The 25,114-nt window shown below is 38.3% G+C and overlaps 1 protein-coding gene across 1 annotated transcript in view; it reads left to right on the plus strand.

Moving 5' to 3' along the window:
* LOC128949766 (inositol polyphosphate 4-phosphatase type II-like) overlaps nucleotides 1–25,114 on the plus strand; it is a 198,326-nt gene that overhangs the window by 144,840 nt on the left and 28,372 nt on the right. The window contains exons 12-18 of the mRNA XM_054294622.1: nucleotides 3,418–3,624; nucleotides 8,299–8,443; nucleotides 16,522–16,693; nucleotides 17,563–17,687; nucleotides 18,603–18,720; nucleotides 20,408–20,548; nucleotides 23,097–23,194. Coding sequence (XP_054150597.1) covers nucleotides 3,418–3,624; nucleotides 8,299–8,443; nucleotides 16,522–16,693; nucleotides 17,563–17,687; nucleotides 18,603–18,720; nucleotides 20,408–20,548; nucleotides 23,097–23,194 — 1,006 coding nt within the window. The remainder of the gene's footprint in view (nucleotides 1–3,417; nucleotides 3,625–8,298; nucleotides 8,444–16,521; nucleotides 16,694–17,562; nucleotides 17,688–18,602; nucleotides 18,721–20,407; nucleotides 20,549–23,096; nucleotides 23,195–25,114) is intronic.

A 25,114-nucleotide genomic window follows, 5' to 3' on the forward strand; every position in this document is an offset into this window, starting at 1 on the left:
ACAGGAGGAGGGGATGATTTCAGAGGCAGGAGCCATGGTACTAAAGTACTGCTTGAACCATGGCTCGCTAGAGACTCTGGCTATAAAAAGGGGACAAAAAAGACAATTCATTCAGTTTGCTAAAGCCTTAGGTATTTTACATTTATAGCTGGTGGCTTAGTTGAGTGTGTTCATATCAGCTTTTCAGGACCAGGATTAAATTGCTGTTAGTGCATGAGCTCAGGTTCCCAGAAGAAGGAGTCTCACCCCATGTACTCCTTGGATGTCTGTCTAGCCTCCACCTTTTGCTTGGAAGAGACAAATCCAGTTGTCTGAACAACTGCAGCAGGAGTGGTTCAATACCTGCTTCCCTGTCTATTACCAAATGCACTCCTAGGAAAAGGTGGACAATAGAGAAATAGGGTGGATTGCTGAGGAAGCAAGTGTGCTGGGACAGCTGCTTGTAAAGAGGGGAGGAGAGATGGGGAAGAGAGACCAAGAAACAGCTTCAGGAAAGAGAAATACAATTTCAAAGCCCTAAACTCAGTGAACCCACACAATACTGAAATTAAATCCCTCATGGTTAATTCAAAGCCTTATATTGCTGTCTTGAAATATTCTGTCTGTATAGTCTGGTACAGTACTGGAGAACCAAGACTACCAGAGTGTTCCTGCTTGCATTTAACACAGAGTAGCACATGCTCTGCTGAGTATAATGACATGATATCTGCTTGTGCTCCTGAGGCATATGTAGTGCTTTGCTATTCCATCTTTCCTGCACTTTTTGTATGTAAAAAATAAATGCTCTGATGTTTTAACTGGATAGATATTTAGAAAGTAAACATCTGTTTGAAGCCATAAAAATTATTTGCCTGGTGATTAAATTCTGCAAGTTTATTAAAAAACATATCACTTGGTATATATAAGAATTCTTTCTATAATTATTAGGTAGCAGTGAGTAAATCTGAATTATCAATAATGTGAATTACATTAAAGTGTTCATGTTGGAAATGGAAGGACTGGCTGCATGGATTGAAAGTGGAAAATTAAATCAAATAATTCCACTGCTGCTTCTTAAAAGGAGCTTATTTTCTCCTGTTAAGCATCTCCATATATAATTTACAGTTTCCTGTAGTGTTTTCCTGAGACTAACCTTTTATCATCCCTTTTTGTTAGTTGATTAAGGAAGCCTTTAGCTATCGACAAGTGTATCAGCATTTGCAGCTTGCAGCAGGCTTGATAAATTAATTTTCCAGCTATGCCTATCTTTGTTTGCAGAAATACTCTTTAGTAGAGTATCTGAAAGAATTTGCAGAGTTTTTATTTCTTTGTATAGACTGGTTTTGTGATTTCAGTGCAGTTTCATAAATAGTGATGTTCTGCAAATTTAGCTGTACTGAGCTGTTAGAAAGTGAAGTTAAAACATAGACTGCTGTAAAACCAATGGGATCTCTGAATGGAATTTAATTACAGAATTATTTGAGTTGCTGCATGAAAAATGGAGTCACACTTCTGTACTGATTTTCTTTTAAAAACTAAATTTCCCTATAAAATATTTCTATTCAATTATATTACTTAAACTTTGCAGTCCTAGTGGGCATTATTTACATCAAGCTATCCAATTCTCCTAATTTTTTGAAATGTAAAGTTTTTTTGAGCGTTATTCTGAACCAGAAACGTGAAATTTTCTCAAACAGACATTGTGGGGAAGGTAGATATTAAACCTCAGCAAAACCATGATATTGCTGTTTTTAAGGGTAGACAAGTAATGGAGTTTCAACTCTCTTGCTATGGAACTGTAGAAGTGTTGAAGAGGAGCTTTGCTGTTACCACACAACCCCTCAAATCTCATTGTGCCATGGTAAGGCAAAGAATGGTGGGGTGTGATAGCACTATTCCCCAGAGACTAAGTCATTCTCCAGGCATGCACCATCTGGGTTGGAAATGTAGAAAACTGCAATTGTCCTGCAGAGCAATTCAGGACAACGAGGAGACAGTCCTGAGAAAACTGTTAAAAAATGGCCTTTCCCTCAGGCACCAAGTTGGTAATGAGGAGAAGGAATGGGTCTGGTAATATCGCCAGGGAGATGAGTAGCGTTGCCAAGTCTAAAGAATCCCAAGTCAGGTCTGATTTTGGTTTTAAAAAATCAATAATTTTTCTTAGATGTGCCTGCAGTTCTTATTTTTAGAACTGTAGAGATTTATTTGGAGTAAAATTTTCAGCCCGTCCATGTGAAACAATTCAGAAAGCATTTTTTTGGTAAACATAATGAAAATGGGAAAGACAGAAACTTCTCATTTAAGTACCTCACCTAGCAGCTGGAGCCTTAAGAAAACCATTAATTTTTTAGAGCCTTTCTGTCTTAAATATCTGTAAACTTTTGAGAGGGTCTTGAGACAGGAAGGCAAGAAAAAGAAGTTGAGTAGGAGTGGGTGCAAAAGAGGAACAGGTAGCATGAAGAAAGGGATAGGATAAGAAATGCAGAAACTGGGAGAAAAGACTTCCAGGAATCTTCTCAGGAGTTCCAGGGAGGTGCTGGCACTTGGCACTTGTTTGTTTTGGGGTTTTTTTGGCTACTTTTCCCTCCAGTTTTTGCATAAGCAGCACATAAGGGCTGAAGAGAGCTTGGCTGGGCAGCCCTCATTTTTGGCATTTCCTGCTGGTTGAGGCTGGATCCTCTGACTCTTATCTACATACCTTCCCACATCCCTGTTTAATTAAGATTGTCTGCACAAAGGCATACTTTCCTTGTTGAGGTGGAAGGGAGATGAATAATGCAGGGAGGTTGAAGGATTTAAAAAATACGGTAAAATGCCAGCTGTAACAGTCAACATAGAAAAATGATGCAGAGATTGAATAGCATCTTCAGAAGACCCGAGAAGACAACTTCAGAGTTTCCTTTCTTTAAAATATACAAAAAAATCAAGCTTGAAATCAGGTGTCACCTACCATGATATCTGGGTTGACACCTACCAGTAGTAAAATTTATCTGTGGAAATACTGCTTTTGCAGATACTGCTATTTCAGCATTGTAGAGTGGTGGGTTTTATTTAGAGAGATTATTGAACTGGTTAATTGTGTTTTATCTTACACTTATTCAGAAATCATTGTGCTGTGGTTGGTTACTCTTGGAAGTGGTTCTTGTTGAGGCTTGCCTCTGAGGTGAAATTTGGAATTCAAATAAAATGTGAAAAGATTGTGATCTCTGACAGATAATGTGCTCCTGTGTTAATGCTTAGAACACTGGGATTGTAGAATGTGATCTCTAAAACTCTTGAAATTTTCCTCATTATTTGTTGGCCTACTTTGTTTTCTGCCTCCCAGGCAGGCCTGAAACAAATAGCCGCTCTGCCTAAGGATAATTCAGTGTTACACAGCTTTGTTGCCATACCACATTCTTTGCTCTAACCTTTCCATTGGTTTGGTTTTTTCCCTAGACGGAGTTATTTGTGCACACGTTCAAGGACCAGCTGGTGAGAAGTGCCCTTCTAGCGCTGTACACGGCCCGGCCTGGCTGTGTGCTCAAGAAACCAGCTGTGCCCAGGAGCAGTGCAGAGGATGATGCACAGCACCAGGACCATCCTGCTCACATCAAAAGGCAGGACTCCATACCCCATCATTCTGAGTATGATGAGGAGGAGTGGGTAAGTGGACAGAAACCCTTGGCCAGTGAAACCCTACAAATTAGCATAAGCCACCTCAAGCCCTCAGTGTCCTTGTCACATGCCGTTGCAGGGGGCAAAGGGGTGCAAAACTGTAAAATTGTGCTTCTCAGATGCATCGCAGATATGCAGATTTTGAAGCTAAATTGCAAGGCTTTGCCTAAGTACAGTGTGCTGCTCTGAGACTGCCTAGTTGTGCATAGAACAGTGAAGGTGTTGAGTGTATTCTTGCCCAGACACAAGAATAGTCTTTGTTCTTACTTGGGTTGGTTTTGCTAGTTGGGCAGATTTAAGGACTGGAACAGTATATGCTGTTCACAGGGAAATGGTTTTTTTCTTCCCCACCCCCTGCAACACCCCTCTCCAGCCCTCAGGGTGTAATCATTTTAAATACACTGAATTAACCCTCAGCCCATTGCCCCTAGACTCTGTTCTTAGAAACTGTCTGAGGTTCTGTAAAAGAATTAAATACAGTGTTTGGATTTTAACATTCTTAGCATATCTTTCAAAGATATGTATTATTTATATGGCTGAAATGTTATAAATCAATTATTTTGGTGGATGTCTTCTTTAATAGGTCTGTTACTTTATTTCATACGTACTCAAGCTATTTTTATTCAGTCCAGGCTCATGCTTTGAGTTCATCACTGTATTCTCATAGACGTAAAGGATGTCAGCATATTCATCTCTATTGTAAATAATTAATAACTTGTGTGAGCTATGGTATTCCACCTAACCTGTAATTTTTTCCACACCAAAAATAAAGGAAGAAGAATATATTTCTTCTAGAAGAAAGGCAATTATTTCCAGCCCCATGCATTAAGTATTCGTGAAATTTAAACAATAAATAACTCATTATTTCATTTGTCCTCCAGTTTTAGAGCCTTTAATTCACTTTTTCTTGTTTTCTCAACAACCTGAGGGGCTGGAATGGTGCTCTTTGCTTGAACTAAAGCCAAAATGTTTGTTTTTAGCTGTTGAAACATTTAGAGATATAAATAACACAATAGTTTTTGTAAAAGAGATAAATTTTGCACTGGAAAAAGTGGCATTTGTGAAAGCTGCATTTTAATTCAGTACTGCAGTTCAGCATCTCTGAAGAGAAGATAGCTTTGCTGTAATTCATAACTAAAAGCCGCCAGGTGCTTGGTCCTCACCTATTAAACTGCATAAGTGGGTCATTTTAAACAGCATTCATTTTTTTCTGCTGAATTAGTAATCTTGATTCAAATTAAATGTATCATTCACTGTTTTCTGAATTGAGCTGAGTCAGAGTCATTGTCAAACTTGAGACAGTATAAATTTTGGAGAAATTTTGTGATTTTTTCTGGATTTGAATGGTTAAACTTTTCAGTTATTTCTGTCAGTAGAGGTGATATGAGTTTTAATAATCAAATTGTGATTAGCACGATGGAAAGAGAAAGAATAAAGGCATGTAAAATTTGAAAAAACACTTAATCCACTGTGAAACACAACTATAAAGGGAAAAACTTTAATATATGTTGCTTTGTATGCACAATGCTCTATCCTCCTTTGCTGTTGTAGGTTTTTTCCTCACTATTATCAGTACTAAGTGTTATAAGTACTATTATAAGTACTAGTGTTACATTTTGCAGTTGGAACTTTAGTTTTGCCTGAAATCTACATCCTTAAACAACTCTTTAAGCTGACCCTTGAAGCAGCCCACGAGGGTGTTAATCTCTGAGCAGAGCTCAAAAAGGCCTTAAGGAATTATCTGAATATCCACTGAAATGAAGGCGACACAGCATCTTCAGAGTGCTTGGACGTGCAGATGCTGTGCCATACATGGCACAAGCAAAGCACACAGCTGAAGTGGTGTGTATGGAGGGACAAGAAGTGACTGAGGAGCTCTGTGGTGAATTCGGAAAGGCTGAGAATCCTTTAAAAACAGAAACAGCCTCTGGGACTCCACTGGCTGGCAGTGTTTAGAAGGAAGACATCCAGTCAGGTGCAGTGACAGAAAGGAGTGTCCATTCCTGCTCTCTGAAATGAGGAAGGTGTCTTAGTTTTTAATGATACTTTCTGATCAGATGGAACTTAATTACAATTTTTTCAGTTGGATGAATGAAAGAGAATTATTTTACAGGCTCATTTTTAATTGTCCTAGGAGAGGTGCCCAGCTTTCACTGATGCCAAGGCCTGCCTTTCCATCTTTTCATCTGCTTAAGAAGATGAAAGGTCAGTGCTAGGCTACAGGAAAATATTCTGGAAGTAGTAAAAGATGACAATAAGAAGTGACGAAGTGAAGGGAGACGGCCCATCTTAATTGATCAGCATCGAACTCCAATTTATTGATCTAACATGCACATTTTTATAACCGTGTTAATTAAGTTCATACATATTGCAAAACCCGAGCTCATCATTGGCTACAGATTACACAGCAACCCCTCCTCTTGTTTTCAATACCTGTGGTTTGTTATTGAGACCAAAACTTGTGTTTCTCATCCTGTTATTAACTGTTCTCAAGGCCTCCATGTTTGTCACTGCTTTCCCATCACTACCCAAGGACAAGGTATTTACTTGTTATTAAAAACAAGCCTGAGAACTTTGCTGTTTACAGCTGCCTTTTACTTTTCAATCAGCTGTATATTTTCATGGCCTTTTTTCCTTCAAGCCATGTCTGAGCAAAATTCTCCAACAAAGAAACGGATTAATTTCTTCTCATGGAGAATCATAGAAGCCACTTGATTTTCAGTGATGGGAAACTGCAGTTTTACTTGAAAATTGTTCCTGCCAAACTGCAGAATTTCAACAGCCTTCTTAGATAAACGTGACTGCCTTTGGTGCAGACAGAATAACATCTCAATGAATGATAAATAGATGCCTCTACATTTTCTATCTGCCCACAATCCCAGGAGCCTCCTGTGTGGAGAAAAGGGGCAGTGAAACAGGCCCTTGCTCCCTCTCAGTTGCTTGTATATAAAAAAGCCAGATACATGATAATAAGAGTGAGCTTTCTGTCAACAGATGTTTATGAATTTCGCTTCTAAACCCTCAGGGAACGTTTGTGGGAATATTGTATAGAAATCATCTCAATGCTGGGTTAATAGTTGGTTTGAAAAAAGTGCTCTTTCCCATGTGAAACAAGGGCTCATATTTGTGTTGCTTGTGCAATAACTCCAGATGCTCTTTAAGAGCTTAATGCTTTTTTTGTGCAGGAATTAAGTTCCCCCATCACACAAAAGAAAAGGGAAATTAGATTGCTCCAACTTCTCTGAGCAACCTCACTTGCATATTCCTCAGCAACTTCAGTGACTGAAAGCTCTGAAGCTCCCTTATACTCTGGAGGATTCTTCATAGAATCCTTCTCCCCAGAATTATGCTTGTGGGCGGTAAAAATCAGTAGTTTCACACATATTGTAAATGTTTTTTCAGGATTGCTTGAAGTGCATAGAGGAGGAAACTTTTGAAGGAATCTATACCTGCCCTCAGTCTTTTGTGTCCTCAGGAGGAGGGAGCAGGGCATAAGATAAGATCCCTCTAGTCAGGCTGAAGCGAGGCATATAGTTGAAAAGCGACATTAGATTTAAATGTTTGCCTTAGCAGTGGCTCTAGATTTGCCTCCACTCAAAATCCAAGGGTTGCCATTTAAACGGAACTATGCTATTTCTCTGAGTTCTCAGTTTTCTTTAACCTTCTCTCTTGGTATTTTTGCAACTTCATTTTTCTGCCTGAAGACCTGACAAATACATAATGCTTCTGGCTCTGTAAAATACAAAACAAAGCAGTGATGTTAAATTCCCATTTTTAACCCTCAAGCAAACTCTGGTTGCTCTGCAATACTTTCAGAATGACTCAGCATTGAAACATATACTTGGAGAGGGAAGGGTGGTTTCTGTGGGTTTGTTATGGTTTGGTTTTAGTCTGATTGCTTGTCTTGTGAACAGCCTCATTACTTGTATGGCTTGGTTTCTTCCTTCTTATTCAGTGCTGCAAAAGTAGGTGCAAAAGCTTTGATTTCTGCAGCATCCAGCACCTGAAGGACCCTCCCTATATCTCTGATCCATAACAGCTCTTTCTTATGCTCCACATGATTTCTTTTCCTCTCTGCTTGTACAGAACTTTTTGTACCTCTCTATTACTTCCCTAATTCTCCTATTGTAAACTCAGTTAAGTGTGATGGTTGCAGTTTGTGTGAGAGGTGAGGAACAAAACTGAAATTGTGTTAGCTAATAAATATGCCATGACAGCAAGTTTCTCATTTTAGTCCTTGAATTAACATTTTCTTCAGCAGAGTAACTGATGTGATAAAATACAGGATATGTTAAATTATCAAAAAGAGGTTATTAAACACTGTGACAAAACTGGCCCACACAAGGTTTCATTTGTCAAGCTTTGAGTGTGTCTGTACTCTTAAGGTATCATTTAAATAGACAAGCTGCTCAGTTCCTTGCTATTAGACCTGAAACTTTGTCTGCATTATGTCGAGTTTGAAGCGCTTGTGCACAGTGTCTAAAACCATAAAAGTTTGGGTTCATTTACGCTGCAAGAGAATCTCCATGAAAAAGGCTCAGGTTGGTAATAGGCTGAAGGATGAGAGGAGCAGTCGTATGCTAACATCATGAATAACTTACTATTGTCCCTTTTTGTTTTTTTTTCTGCAGTAACATGCAGTGATAATTCTGGTCTTTTCAGGACAGGGTCTGGGCCAACGTGGCAAAGAGTTTGAACTGCCTTATTGCCATGGTGGACAGGCTGCTTGAAAAGGACAACATCAGCAACATCAAAGAGGGTGAAAATGAGCCTTCAGCAGAAGATTGCAAGGTGTTGCATACAGGCGGTAAGCAACCTCCCCTAATTTTTTTTTTTTTAGTCATTGACAAGAGTAAAGAAAAATTTGCACAGCTACAGAAAAGTCATCTAGAGAAGACTCCATAGTATCTTTGATGAGAGTGCTAATGGCAAGGTTTACACATTTGTGGGAGGTTATTTATCAAAGTACAGCTTTAATGTGTGCTCAGACTGCTTGCCATGTGCAGTTGTTTGTACTAGAGTGTAAACCTTTTGAAACTACAGTCTTTTCTTTTTGTAGGCTGATGTAATTTAATTTACTCTAGATTTTACTTGCGTGTAGTATTTTGAGGAAAAAAAAAATTGGACTGTGTCTTACCCCATAGAAAATTTGTAAGGAAAGGTGAACATTCTGAATCAGTGTCATTCTCCTGCAAATGCTTCTGCTTTTCTGAGGTGATATACTGAGTTTTATTTTCTGATTTGATAAAATTCATGTTTACCTGGATATACCTGTCAGCCTGTGTCAAAAGGTCAAATGGAATAATTCAGTGGGATGATGTAAAGAAAATTTTGTGACAAGGGTCCTTGTCACCTTCTGATCTTCTCCTTCTCATCTTCTGATCTTCTTCTGATCTTCTCCTATGATTCATGTTTGCATTCTTGATGCATAGATTATATCTGCTTAATAAGTCTAATGGAATTTTCTAGTCTGAAAGTGTGTTGCAATAAATGAAACAGATCCTTAGTGATGGTGGTAGTAGTCCTAATGGAAGGACATCAGAGCCAACCTTTGTGCCACTCTTTGGCTAAATAAATCAACTCCCCATACAAAACAACAAACCAACACAACTGCTTTATTTTGTACAGTTTTGTATAGTTTCAATTTTCTTTTTTTTCATTGTGCATTTTATCCTGTGTCTTCCCTTACATGTTCTCCACGGAATTTAATTACATCATTTTATATAAAGACTTTTAAAGTTATCAGTACTCACTTGTAATTTATTTCTTACACAACAAGAATTAAAATCACTTTTAAAGTTTTATGTCATTTGTGTAGTACTGGTGAGATCTGTGAATTCTGGTTGTAGTATTGATTTTTAATGCAGCTGTAACATCTGCATTTTACCAGTGTGAGAGGTTTATGCTGGAGTCCTGGCATCCTTGTTTTCAGTGCAAGATGTGTTGGACTTGATTTTGTGTGATTTGTTCAGAGAGCAGCTTATTCCTTATCTGTTTGGTTCTCTAAGTTTCTGTCTACCAGGCATGTAATGTTAGACAGGAGGGTGATATAATCTCTGCTCTCTAGTGAAGGCTTGCAGGTGAAAAATATCAACACAGCTTTCTACACCTTTCCCGCCTTCCTCAGAGAAAGTACAAATATTCAACAGCTAGGTAGGTGTAGTTTTGAACTTGGGAGAATCCTTAGATGGTGGGCCTTTTACAGACTTTTACAGACTTTTCCCTAATTTCCTTCACTCTCTTCAACCCCCTGAGTATCTCCTCTGCTATACGCCGTGTTATGGATTTAACCAGCACAGGCAAATGAAATATTGGTTACAACTTTTAGGTCACAAGCCAAAAACAAAAAAGGAAAAAGCAAAGTTGCATCATTTAAAGTACTGTAATAAGGCAGCCATCAAGTCATCAAGTAGAATGAAAGGTAGCTCTTGCTTAGCAATAATGATAATAGTGATGGTTAGAAAATTTTAGATGAGCTTCATCCAGCTGAGAGGTTGTCTTCTGGAGCTGGTGGGCCAAAGACACAAAAAATATCCAACTGCTATGATGCTGGAATAAATCCTTGCTTTTTTCTTCATTTCAGAGCCATCCCTATTTCTCTTGAATAAGTACAGGTGTCCTTCAGTGAGAGCAGTGCTTTTGTTGAGCTGTCCTGAAAGTTCTCTAACACTCCCTCACATGAGAGCTGCAGAGATCTGTGGGGCAAACTGCTGTGTTTTCATGTCCTTTTTGAGTAAGACATCGTTTTAGGAATGCCTTGGACAGTTTATAGGACTTTCAAGGTCACATAGAGATGGAGACGTTTTAAAATTGCTTTCTTTTATAGGACTAACTTGAAAGATGGAGCTTTCTGAAGAGCTTTCCAGGTGTGTGCCAAAGTTGGTTCCCTAATGATTTTCAAAACTTTGGGGCCAGAATTTTTCATGCTTGACTTCTCTATGAGAGTGTGGGTGTAGATGTTTGTTTTTCTCTGCATCTCCCTCTCTGAAATTTAACGTGAAACCCTAAGGCTGCACTGTGAAGCAACTACACAGAGGTTGAGATTCCAAGTTTACAGTTACAAATTTGGCTTTAGTTCTGCTTCATTTTAAACTTGAAGCCTGATTATGAGTTCACAGCATTTTCCTAGATACAAAATCACACTGTGTACGCCCATAGATACATTTCTAAAATAACAGACTTTTGCACTACTTAAAATTCACAAACGTGACATAAATGAAAAGCTTGCCACATCTTGCTTATATATTATACATAATTTGAGCATATTTGAGCATAATGTATTTCATTAATACTGCAAATATATGGCACAGGTTGATCTTTAAGTCTGAAACTGCTTTAGTTGATACTCAGAGAAATTGGGCTGCTTTTGTAAGAAAAAGAATGCAGAGTTTTGAACAAAATAATAACAAATAAGCCTTGAAGTATGAGATTAAATTTTTGCTTATTTAGTGAACCTGACTGGTTTTTTGTAGCATATAGCAATGAAAGACCTTTCAAAAAATGCACATCTGTTCATTTTAGATGATAGAAAATATTATGACAATATTTTGATGCAATAGCATTTTCATATAAATTTAGATATTGTTGTAACATATATTCAGAGTTTCCTAAAGTAGGTTGATATTTGCAGTCTCAGTGACTATAGCATTGTGTGGTCTTACTCTCTTTTTTCAAACATGTTTATATTTGTTGTTTGGAATCTTTGTAATTGGAGATACTGGAGCACTTTTTTTTGCTGTACTCTGCCTTTCAATGTGAATTATACCTTCCTTAGCCTTAACTTTTCATGCAGTCTGACCTTTGAGTGTATTCTAAAGACTGAATTTGAGTTACAGTTACCAAGGTAACATGCTATGGTTTCATCAGTCGCAGGATTATGAATCCTCTGCAGGATAAATCAGGAAGAGTAGAAGGATTTTTAAGGAGAGGGCTTTTTTGTTGTTCTTCTGACTCTAGTCTGGTTTGCCTTGGAGAAATATGTGACAACATTAAATTCTTTTCACTTTTGCCTTTTCGTTTTCCGTGAGAGTTGTGATGTGAAAGCCTGTCCTGCAGCATTAGAGGTGCCAGTGGAACACAGCGTTGGCTCTGGTGCTGGCACAGCCCCGACAGATGTCTGTGCTTGGCTGCTGCATGTGGCTGCTGTTTCTGTCTGCTGCTCGTGCCTCCTGTCAGAGCTCCCACCCAGCCGTTCCCTCGCTGCCTCTGCGTGAGGACTCCCCCATTTGATACACACAGGATCCACCTAGCATCACAAACAATTTGAGTTGCCAGTGTGATTGCACCTGGATTTTGCCTTTAAGTGAATTATGGAATCATGAGCTCCGTGAACTGGCCCTTGATAACCTTCAGCATAGGTTTGCAAAGAGCACCTGGGGAACATTGCCACATTTCCTAGCTGGAATTACAGGAGACCTCTGTTCATACTCACATTGCTACAGACACATGTGGGTTTATTTTTCTTGTATTATCTCATACCTGTTGGGGACTATATAAGTTTAGATTCAAAATTTCGGACTTTCATTGCCCTGGGGATGGGGACTACATCTTTCGTTGCATCCCTTCCAATGCAGGCTGGTAGAAGTGGGAAATAAAGCTATGTTCTGTGGGAAATAAAGCCGTGCTCTAGTTTTATTGGAATCTTCAGAAAAGCTTTTATTATAAAATATTGTTTAGTCATGAAGATGAAAAATTTTTCTGTGGTCTGTGTCCTTGAGCAGCAGACATAATTTATTTAGAGCAGTCACATGTGAAAAGCTTTCTCTTTCCTTCCTCTTCCTCACATTTTTCCTTCCTTTTCTTTGAAGCTTGTATTTACAAAAGTTTTACTTATGCTTTTTTTTCCCCTTTTCCCCTCTCTTCTGTGTCATCCTTTTCTTTTTGATAGGATCCTTATCTGGGCTGAATGTAGCCCAGGAATACAAGACAATCCCCTTCAGCAGTACTTTCTCTAAGTACTTTGGCTAAAAACAGAAGCTGAAAAATATGTAAGGGAAAGACTGTTTAACTGAATCAACAAACTAAAACAAGATATAAGAATATTTAGTTGCACAGCATTCACAGAACCTCCCTATGCTTAAAGTGTATTAGATTTTCTTAGCTTTGTCTTTTATTACCTTTGTCCTCTCTTTCTGTTTTCACTCTGACTAAGCATGCTGAGATGCTCATGTAGGTATTATTGGATGGTTTTGGGTTTAGCTATTAATCCATGTGACAGTGGAGAAAATCTTGGATGGTTGCAGTGGAATAATAAATCCCAAGAATTCCAAATTTCTGGACACCCAAACTGTGCAAAGCAAACTGCTACCTTCAAGTGCAGGAACACCAGGAAATCTTATTCAGGTTTTTATTGTTCCTGCAAGAACTGCTGCAGCATTATGAGTACAAAGCCTCCTCCTTTTTCAAAGAGCTTAGCCCTCAGCTGCAGTTCAGCTGAGCTCCAAGAGCTGCGTGGCAAAATAAAGAAATAAGGCACTGACCTTTTTATGGTGCAAAGTTGAATATGTGCAATCTTCTGTCTTTTTAAACCTCCCTTTTAAAAAAAAAAAAACATTAATTCAAAGACTGTTCCTTTCCTAAGTCAGTAAAATCAAATTCTGGGTTAATTATTTCATGCTGATTTTAGGGATTTACTGCTGCTGTGTTGGTTGGTTGGTTTGATTTGCCTGCCTTTTTCATTAAAACAGAGTTTGTCTAATGATCACTTTGTGATATAAAGACAACTCATTTATGTTTTTTTACCTCTAATTATTTCAATTCTGTCATGGAATATTTTTATGATCAGGTAGCGAGTGATTAATTTAAGTGAAACGTTACCTCGTGGGTATCTGCTGTTACATTTATACGTCACATTTATATTTGTATTTCTTACATTTGTGTGGCTGTAGTGCCCCCCTTTGCTTTAAGGGCACAACATTATGCATTCTTCTGCTTTTTCTTTAAGGTTTGGTTTTTTAACTTCATACCATTCAAGTTTTGAAGTGACTTAAAGCAATTTATGGATTTTAGGTGGCACAAATAGCAGTGACAAAATTGGCTTTTTTAATCTGTTGCTAGGGCTAAAGGAGATAGGAGTACTATGCTGAAGCATCCTTTTTGGTTACCAGCATATTTTAATGAGCATTTCAGTGGGCCTGACTTTGAAAAGACCAGAAGCTTGCTTTTCTGCCAAAGTTTATAAAATTTAACATGTGGTTTGACATATTGCAACTTGGATATGAGCACGCAGAACTGACTAGCTGGGTGCTAAGCAGGTCATTTGCCTGCACAGCCTGTTGATTACAGGAACATGGGGCTGAAGGGCGTTTTCCAGTAACCAAAGGGCAAATCCTGTCACAGACTGAGCTGCCATCACTCTCTTGGCAATGAACATGGAATATTTACTCAGTGCTTTGTGGAACATGCACTTTTGTTTTAATCTCATTCTAACTGCATAGCGGTGGTACTGTCCTTTTAGTTTCATCCTTTAATTTTTTAATTTAATATGTTTGGTTTTCATGCCTTGTTTTAGTTTCCCGTGGCTGACTAGCTCTATTTTTGTGCTGAGTTTCTTTGCTTTATCCGGAGACTCTGACAGTTCTTCTGGATGCTAAGTGTTCCAAACTGACAGGCTGCCCATGTCATTTTAGCAACCTGACAGTCATCCCGGAGTCTCCTTGTCGCTTCTGTTCTTGCTTCTAATCTCCTTTTTTTAGATGGTCACTCATTCAGTTAATTCTTCACCCCTTCTTCAAACAATTTTCCGCTGTGATTTTAATTTAAAAGAAAGTTGAGATCCGAAGGCTCAATGTGTGTGAGTCCATGAATGTGTTAAAAGCAATAATTTGTATTATTCCTTTCCTGAAGTGATTCTACAAAGGTATTCTGAAAAATATCTTATTCTAAAATGTATACAATATGATTTACTGAGTCACTCTAAGAGAACTCTTAGACTTTAGACTTTGAGCTTACTTTGCTGCTGATGCTTTTATTGGCATATGTATATTGCTTAAATTAATAAAGGATTGTAATTTGACTGAGACTTTAGATTGCCTGATCTGTCTACACTGGCTTCCAGTACATTACACTTTTTTGTCTACCTTATTTCTAAACTCGTCTGTGTTTTGCAGCAGCCTCTGGTTGTTCTTTTGCTTTTATTCCCTGGAATAAACACCACAGTTAGTTCTTGTTATTTTCTCCTCAGGAAGAGGGGAAATCAAGTTGCTGCTCAGTCTTTTTCATCAGCTTAAGGAGATTAAATCTTGGTAGCTCTGCGCTGCAAGCTCTCCATTTTTCCAGCAGCCTCTCTAAAACGTGTACACCAGCGTTTGGCACACAGCGTGTCATCACTCTGTTAGCCAATGACATGTATAAAATCACCTGGAGCTTGTGCCTGGGGGTGGCTCATGGTCTGTTTTGTCAGGATGACACTCGCTTCAGAACTGCTTTTTTCCAGGGAATGCTTCCTCAGTCTGTGTTACTCATGGTTAAATATGTATGACTGTGGTAAAACTCATGTTGTCTGACCACAAAGTTAACAAAGAGCTCATCCGATTCTCTGTGCATGCTCTGTCCTTGTTCCCCTTTCCTGCTCCTTGCTTTCTCTAATTTCTCCCAGCTTTCAAAGCTCTCTGCAGTCTTCTTGGCTGCAGTTTTATTAATTTGTGTGTTTTTCTGGAGCTCAGCCAAATTGACTGGCAACAGGCAGCTGTCTTCTGCCTCAAGAACTTCCTCAGTTCTAATGAGGTTTTACTGGCCTGACTCAGAATGTTACCTGAAACAACACGCTGCTGTCTTGCACCTAATTACAACAGATTTTAATTATCATTGATTCTTAATTACACTGACCTACAGAAAATATGAGCCAATTATAGACTGTTGCATTGTCAGTTGCATTCCCAACTTTTATATAGATTCTTCTAGAGTGTTGATTTCCCTCATTTCAAACTGTACAATCAAACTGAGATGTAGATTCTGAAGGAGGGGGATTTATTTATTTGTTTTTATTATTTGCTCAACTTAGGGGTAGGCAAAGCCATATGCAACTACCAGGCAGGTCTGATTTTATTAAATCATATAAAATTCAGGAGTAGCTGGGATTATTGGGCAAGTTTGTGTAAGGTGTTCCAATTCTCCTCCATTCCTAGTTATCACTGTTTCATTTGTAATGTATTAAGGAATCACATTTTTCAATCATTTCATGAGTGTTTTTTTTAATATGCCTAGCGTGTATTTTCATAGAGAAAAACATGTTTCAAAATACTCTGCATCTCTCTGATAGAAATAGCTAAAATGAGTTCAAAATGTCTAAATGTTTAAAGAGAACAACACAGAATCTAAAAAAAAAGGAATATGGTCTGAAGCTTTTTATATTTCCAGCCTGTAGATTAAGTAGGTGATACCCTTCCAGATACCTATTTGTTATTGTGTTTTACCCTCCAGCACCCACCTTTTCTTAAATATTTGGTTATTCTCTCTGGTTTTGCATTTTTGATGCTATTTCATTTCTTACATAGCCAGTTCTGAGTCCTGAAAGGAGACTCCATCGCCACTGTATTAATCTCTGTGTGCTAAATGAGGTTTTATGTGTTTCCCTGTGTACTCTGTTTGTGACACTTGAATACCAGTTTTACAGGGATGCTGGGACTGTTGGAAAAGGCCATTGTTTCAGAGTGCAGTTGGATTCAGGCCAGGGATTTAACCCCATTCCCAGTGGTAAGATGGAATCCTGCTTATAAGTATGTTCTCCAGTGGCATTTGTGGTCCCACAGTGGTCTGGGGAGAGCTGCAGGGGTTGTTTTAAAGGGAAGGGTGATGTGCACAGCTGCTCCTGCCATCCTTCCTAGTGAAGAAGGGTTTTTCACTGCGAGTTTTCCAGTCTGGAGCAGATGACCTGTCGTGTTGTAGGTGACTGGTACGAGCAGCTGTACCCGCTGGTGGTCACGCTGAAGGACTGCATGGCAGAGGTGGTGACCAGGGCCAAGCAGTCCATGGCCTTTGTCCTGCTCCAGGAACTTGCCTGTGGCTTGCCCCAGTGCCTGATGCTGACCCTGAGGAGAGACATCGTCTTCAGCCAAGCAGTAGGTTGTCTTGTGTCGCTCACTTCCTTCTCTTGCTCTAATTATAAGCATACTCTTCATGCCAGTGTTTGTGGGTTTCTTTCTCATTGGTTTTTTTTTTTTCCCTTACAATTTGATACAGCTTTTTCATTTATTTTCCATTATATTCACCTAAATAATTTATAATGTGGTAAGAAATTAAATAGGAAGTAGAAATCCATGGTACTGGCTAGGCAGCATCCAAGCCAGGGAGATTTTTTTCTCCTGGTCACCTTGGAAATAGGGAGAAGACAATTTGTTTTCAGTTTGTGGCAGTGTTTTAAGTGTTTAAATACTATTAGCATGTCTTTCCTTAGAACTGTCTTTTCTTGGCAAATAACTGAAGCTCTTTATGTCTTCTCCTGTATATCATGTTTTTTTCAGATAGATTTTTTTCTAAACATTTCACTTAATTTCTCTCTTAAGTTGGCAGCTGCCTAGGAGATTCAGTTACATTAGATGTTGAACCACTTTCAAATCCATCAGAATTCACATGTTTAATTCACAGTCTTGCATGTTTGAAGCCTGACAAGTGAGGTTCTGGTCTTATTTATGTCAGTGTAAATAACACACAATGATACAAAACAAATTAAGCTTATCTAATATACCTTAACAGAATATTTCACTACTTTATACACCCCCAAAAAACCCATCAAAATACATTATTATGAAATCATGTACTTAGTCACTAAACAGAAATACCTATGCTGATTTCTCAAATATGTAGGTGCTACCTCTGTTGTGTATAATGATGGCAAGCCTCATTTTAACTGTTTGTCTTGTAACAGTTGAAATGTCTTGTATCTGTTTGTCTTGTAACACTCTTGCACATGTTTTAATTATCTTTACAACTCGCTGGATTGGTCTGTGGTTTTGCAATCAAATTGCACACAGGTTTACATGATCAAGGATTTTTACAACAGCTTCACACTGTTGGATTGCTGGTGCAGTATGAAGGACTCCTTAGCACATACAGTAAGTATTGCTCTTGGACAAAGTTTCTTATGTTCCCTGCCCAGAAGTTACCCAGGAAGTTCTTATTTTAACCTCAGCAAGCCTCTTATTTGGCTTGCTGAATCAAATCTTGTCCTTACAAGACAGTAGACTTGCACATAATAGCACAGCTGAAGTCATTGACACTGTGTTGTTAATTCTGCAGCAAAAGTTATTAATCTGTTTCATTCTGAGTTCCTCAGAGAACACGGCCTGCTTATTGTTCCATGCAGACCTGACCCAAAATAGCAGGTTTATAAAACTAATGCAAACGGAAGATTTAAACACTTACTGCTTTTATCAGCCTCGGCCCTGATCCCCAGTGCTGATAATGTGAAGATAGCCTGAAAAGAGTTTCATAGTTTGTTACACATGCCATTATTTGATATGTATTAAAAAGGAAATTTGGAGGGAGAAATTGCCTTATCTTTCAAACTTTGAACTAGATCTATTGGAATCATTCCCTGAATCAGAGATTTTGACTAAAGTAGAGGAATTTAGCATTTGTGCAGCTTTATTATGCAGTTGCTCATTTGGAGATAGCTGTCTTCTTCATTTTACATGATGCTTGTTTTTATTCTCAAAACCTTTGTCCTCCATCAGCAGGAAAGCCTTTTGAAAACTTTCAGAATAGACAAAAATGGCTTTTCTGAGGTTATTTTATGTCTATATAGAGCAGGCTGATTTTCAGAATTGCTTAATACTCATGGTTACCATTTAGGGCACAGAATTGTCAGCAGTTCAAGAAATGAGTCTGGTTTTATGTAGGTTACTGTAATGTGGATTTAGAACTGTGATTTTTAGATGCACAGACTGGAAAATATATTGCTTTGCCCTGACCTATACAGTGACTGATCTGCCAACTCTGTTAATAGTCTCTTTAATCTTTTCATGTAGGTGAAGAAGCAGGGATGCTCGAAGACATGGCTGTGGGCATTTCAGATTTGCAGAAAGTAATGTTTAGAGTAATTGAAGCCAAGTCAGAAGATTTTTTGCCTATTATAAGTGGAAGGCGGTAAGAACTTTGTTTCTTGGAGCCCAGGAAACTGAGCTGCAGTTTTAATCTGTAGCCCATGAAACCCGTCTAATGGTTTTCTTGTTGCTGAGTTCTGTTTTATTGAAAGTGCATTGTTTTACTTTTTAGAAGGTGAGTTAGTAGGGATTCTAAAAGCCAGTAGGCTCTGGGTTACTCTCCTGATAAAAAGCTGAAGTTCCAGTTACTAATACAGATTAATCTGAGCAGCGTCTGTGTTGTGCAGAGCTGCTGGTGCATTATTCACACATGGATACTGAACCCTGGACAAGTGACAAGGCCATTGTTTACAAATGTGGTCTCTAACTGAGAAACTTTGCTTTTGAATGTCCTGAATTTGTATTTCAGCATGAGAAATGAAACTGCAGTTCCAAGAGTTAGGCCTTGATTGTTTTTAAGATGGAAACCAAAAAACTCCGATGCCACTTAGTATTAAAAACTTAGTAGTCACTTTTAAAAATGGAAGCCTTTTTTAGCTGCTGAAAATCACACAGGACATAGGCAGTCTCAGAAATCCTTGCGCAAAATCACTTATCCTTTATGAATCTCACGTGAGTACTGCTGAATGTCAGGACATATACTGCAATACTCCGTTTATTTTGGCTATTTGAGGGTTAACAAGATTGGAATGGATTTTTCATCTTTATTATTATTCTAGTCTGAAGCTCCAAATAGTTTTATTTTGCAAAAATCACTTCCTTAATAGTATCATTGCTCTTAAGATGACTGTAAATTAAATTCAGCTAAAAGCAGGAACTTTTAGAAAATATATGTTTCCTCTGAAGGGGGCTTTCACCACTGATTTACTTAATTAATCTGGATGATTCACTCTCATCATATGGGCTTTCTGAGAAGGGATTGAATAAATAACAGGAAGGCTGGAATATGATAGGCAATACAATGGGAATAATTAAAATTAAAAAAATTTTAAAAATAAAATCTACAAGGTTTATGTGGAGGAGTGCCATTCCTCTTAGAGCTGTGATAAGACTGCTCCTATCAAACAGCATTGGAAGTGAACCGTAAAAAGAAAAGATGAAAAGGTGAAAATCTAGTTATTTTCTAATAATTTTTTTAGAAACCCTCCATTTTTATTTTGGTTGTTATATGGTATGGCTCAATAAATGAGAGTGAAAGACTGTAGAAATGCAAGACAGAAAAATCAAACTACAAATTCTTATCTTGAAGAGTCAGCATATTTACTTGTAATTGTTTTTTCTAGGAAAGTGCTTAAACCTGACATTCTGTGTGCACAAACAAATCAATCCAAAGTGTGTGGCACTGTCTAGCAGTGCACTGATCATCTGGTGTGGGTGGTAGACACCAGCCACCCAGGGGAGGTGAAATTCTGTTCAGGAGCTCACATGCTTTTATTAGAGGCCATTCTTTTATTAGAGGCGCTTTTGGAACATTCTTTACAGAATCACAGAATATTTTGAGTTAGAAGGGACCCATATGCATCATCAAGTGCAACTCCTGGCCTTGCACAGGGCTTCCCAAGAATCACACCCCGTGCCTGAGAGTTCAGATGCTTCTTGAACTCTGTGAGGCTTGGTGCTGTGACACTTCCCAGGGGAGCCAGTTCAACCTGCTCAACCATTCTCTGGCTGAAGAAACTTTTCCTGACATTCAAGAACCCCATCCTCACTCTTGTTTTCATTGTTGCTAGTGAACATTACATTATAGAGGTCCAGCTCCCAGCAAAGATGTTTGAGCTGCTGCCACAAGAGATTAAAGAGGGAAAGCTGCTTCGCATGTATCCAGTGCTCTTTAATGTTGGAATCAATGAGCAGCAAACACTGGCAGAGAGGTAAGGAAAAGTCACGTTGCATTTTCTGTCCAAGTACTCCATGCTGGTACAGGCTATCTCTCAGGATTAGAAACAAATCTTCTTTGTTATTTGCTCTTAGACAATCTCACATTGACTCAGTGTGTATTTTCAAAGGTATTAAAGGAAATAAACACAAGCTATGAAGCAATGTAGAACAGTGAAAAAGTCCAGATGAAGATAAGATCATAAGCAGGGCTCCGTTTCACAGAGTTGGTGCCATGTTTCTCTTGGATACAGGTGCAAAATGGATTTCTATTTCAGATGCAGAATTTTGGTTGTATGCAGTACTCTGAAATTCTCACACAAGTTTGAAAATTCAAAATTCTTACATCTTGAAGATGGGTTTGAAGAGACCAAACAAGTGATAAGCTAGAGAAATTAGTACTCCTCTGCAACAGATTGCTGGAAACTAATTAATTAGTATAAAAATAGTCATGGATTCACCAACGTATTAATTTTCTCTTCCAAGAGAAGGGTATCTGTCAGTCATGTTAAATTACCACATTTGTGCAGGGCTAAAACTGCAAAGTAGAAGTCAAGATGTCAATACAGACAGCTACTTTGTTAAAACTTCTTTTCTTTTAGCTGCTTTTATTAACAGAGCGTCCAAAATACCTAATGCTTATCTTGAGGTTGCATTTGCTCTAAGCCAAAAGCTTATAGCAAAGCTGTAGCTGGAGTAATGGAGGGATACAGTGAAAATCCTTAACCTGGGTAATAGGCAAGAAGTTAAACACCACAGGATTTTATCTCCTGTTCACTGTAGACAGCCAAGTAAACCCAGTCTTTTAAAGAAGTCTACTAAAGAATGTCATTAGGTAGCTTTGTGAATGTTTATGGGACACTTCTCCAAGTTGAGTGGTGGTATGTGAGAAAATTTAGGCAGAAAGTTGAAATGGGAGACATAGACTGAATCTAAAGACAGTAAAATCTGGCATTTTACTGTGAAAGAGCTGGATAGCTGGTTAGAGAACTTGGAAACTTCTTGAAAATGAAAATAGGTTATTCTGATGACATAAAGAGAAAAGTGCTGAGAGGAGTGACGTGGCCAAACTCATAATGTGCAAAACCAACAAAATCAGTCATGACAGTTCTGAGTGGGACACTCAAAAAATAAGAGGTAAGACATGATGTGGTAAGCAAGAAGCAGGCTGGTGGGAGCTTACACAAGTGAGATAGGCAGGAAGGACTGAGTTATGAATAGTCTGAGGAAAAATTTGACAACATTTAGAAATAGCCTGATTACCTGGGGGCTTGTAGAGGAGTTGGTATGAAAAGATGCCTGGCTTGCAAGTGAAGTGGCAGGAAGTGTTGTTCCCAGTGGTCATTTTACATTGTGTGCAAAGAAAGCCATAGGAGAAAACAAAATAACTGCATATTTATAAATATGGATATGTACTAATATCTGCCAAGAAAATAAGTTCAATGCAGAAGCAGCTTTAATGCATGCAGTTACAGTCTGCTTTTGTCTTAATTCAAAATGCTGCTTAACTCCTAAAGTTGTACATTTGTTTTTGAGACTGAAAACACCACACACGATTTATGGCTAAAAACATGGAGGGGTTTGTGGGATAAAGAACCTGAGAATATAAAAACACTTTTGTGGCAAATTTCTAGGAAATGTTACTGTATTAGAAAAAAAATCTTTTAATTTGTTTTTTGATAGAATACACTTGAGAATGTTTCCGATTTAAAAGAAATGTTCTCATGTGACAGTGCAGCAATGGCTACTAAGGAAGTAGTTACATCTTCTCCCTGTGGCCTGTTGAAATATTTGCTTCCCTTGTTCCCAATTTAGCAGCATATTTGGTATCTTCTGATCTGTGTCCCCTTCTCTCTGAGTTTCTCACTTAACTGCCCATGCCTCTCTTCCTGTACTCCTCCATTCCCTTTTCAAATCTATTCTGAAGATGAATTTCAAAACTTTGGCCCTAATTGTCATGGGGACATTCGTGTCTTTACAATCATATCTCCTGTAGTACCGTGAGATTTAGTTTCTTGGCATGTGAAATGTGGCTGTTGTAGAAATCTTGGTCTCAGAGAGAAAGATATTTGTTTTTATAGCTACAGTTATTTTGTAGATAAGCTTCTCTTCCATCTTGTGTCACTTCCATATTATCCAGCTCTTACAGAAATTGGTATGCTTAAGCAGTAGCAGCACTAAGAGATGGAGAGTTGGTGTTCTCTGCCTGTGGTACCCAATTTTTGGAATTGGAATTCCCCCAAAGTGCCTTTCCATTTATTCACGATTTGTGAGGGGAAAAGAATAAGTGCCTTATTGCATGTTTGTAAATAGATTGCTTTGTTAATAAAGTTTTGGAAGAAGTATGCATCAGCGATGATCTCGTTTCCAAAAATTAATTCCAAAGCATACAAGAACTTAACTACTGCATGTTTGACAAAATCTAATGCATTTAGCACCAAAGTTATTTCTTTATGCAAAGAAATAACTATGAAGGATAATTTATCTTTTGTTGTTGTTTGTGGGTTTTGGGTTTTTTTCATAATTTATTGTGTATTTTCATAGGTTTGGAGATACCACTTTGCAGGAAAACATTAACCAGGAAAACTTAGAGCTTCTCAAAGAATATTACAAGTTATTTACAGAAAAAATGCCTCCTGATTGTGAGTACAAAATAATGCAATGTCCAAATCGGTTTGAAAAGCTTTGAGTAGGTAGAAGGTTATAAGACAGTAATATTAGCAGAATCCCATAACTTGTTCCATAAATTTAAACATTTTGTACCTGTACATGACCCTGCTGGTCTCAGGAGTGATTTCAGGCCTTGTGCCACAGCAGAAACTACAGAGAAAATGAAACAGAGGAATGATGAACTGAACAGCTATTTTAAGTTATTAAAATAATAAGTTTGTTAATATTTCATGTAGAGGACAGTCTGTACCTACTGTATTTTTACATAAATACTTGGTGGGCAATTTCATCAGCTTCAGTCATACCCTCTGTTCTTATTCTGAAAATATGTTGAGGTTTGGTGAACCATGGAGAAATCTGCAGATCAAATACAAGCAATGAGCCACATCATCATTATATGAACGACAAGGTTTCATTGGAATAGGCCCTGTATTCCACTTCTGTAGAACTTCTGTATTATAAACATAAGCATTACTATGCTGTTACTCTGATTGCCAGAAGCAAGGACTGAAGAAAACATCTGCATCAATCGAATCCTGTTAGTTTTAATGCCCAAACTATAGTCCCAAATGTGGGAGATTTAACTGCCTCATGTTTAAATGCTATGTAAAACTTTAATACATCACATGCGTATGTATACATGTTTATCTCTTATATCAGGATGATTTTAATTTGTTAATCATTTTGACAGAAACAAAAGCCCTTCCTAAATGATGGGCAGGATGCCCATCCATCCCCCCACAGACCTAGTATTTATTTCCAGGATGTCTACAGAGAAACTCATACAATAAGTTGGGTGATTAATTGAGGGGAATCTTGCTAAGAAAACATCCTCGAAAAACTAACCTCATGCAGGTTAGGACTAAGGTAGATCTGCTACCTCATAAATGGATTTTATTTTATAAAATACTGCATGCAGACAGTATTGGCTACTTTTCATTAACACAATTTAAACTTGTACTGCCTTCCTGAAGGATTATTAGTGAGCCACACAGTTCCTGGACTTCTTTCAGACTGTGAAGGCTTTTGAGAACTAATTGTGTCTAGTTCATCGTGTATTTTCTGGTTATTATAACTTTCTTGCTTTTTTTCTTTACCTTTAAGAACTCAGTCTCTTCTTTATACAATTTTTTGTGGAACATAAAGCATCTTTTGGTTCCACTGCCCTTCCCAGTAGCTCCCTGCCAGTATACAGAGTCAGTCTTTTGCCTTGGAGAAATGTGCCTTTTAAACCAGCCCCCTGGGAAAAAAGGGAAGCTCTCAAACTTGTTCATTTGTGGCAGGACTTAATCCCACTCCTGTTCCCCCTCGTCTGGAAGACAAACCTCCATACAAGGCTGGCAGCAACCCTGGTGCTGGGGCCACGTGAGAGGCATTCAATATTGATGGCTTTTTGATGGTTTTGTCCCACCTATCCAGATAATTTCCTATAATGCCAAATCTGTGCTACAAAATCAATGCAGGACTGTGTTCCCAAAGCTGTCAGTTCCAAACAGTGCTCAAAAAGCCCAACAGAATTTGAGCATTTGCAGCCCTATTTGCCAGGCTGTTGGATCCACCCTTGGCAGCCTCCCTGGCCTGCTGCCTCATTCATATATTCCCTTTCAAAGAATTCAATTTCCCACTCCCTGAAAGGTATTGCCACCTTCGCTGTTAGTTTTCCTCTTGTGTCTGTATTTCTCCTTGGCAATAATACTCTTGCTTGTAACTAAGCATCCACTGACTTTCTGTCTTTAGGATGAACATACACTTCGTCATTTACCCATTTGTTAACTTCTTAAATTCTTTTAGCAGAAACTGAAAATAAGAGCATGTTTCCAGCAAGGTTCCTACCAAAAATGCTGACCAAATATAGCTCAAAATGGTACTGCTTTTATAGAAATACTAAGACA

Source organism: Melozone crissalis, unplaced genomic scaffold (genome assembly GCF_028551555.1).
Source record: "Melozone crissalis strain CALT ecotype California unplaced genomic scaffold, PUWL_Pcris_2 ptg000287l_1, whole genome shotgun sequence".
NCBI lineage: Eukaryota > Metazoa > Chordata > Aves > Passeriformes > Passerellidae > Melozone > Melozone crissalis.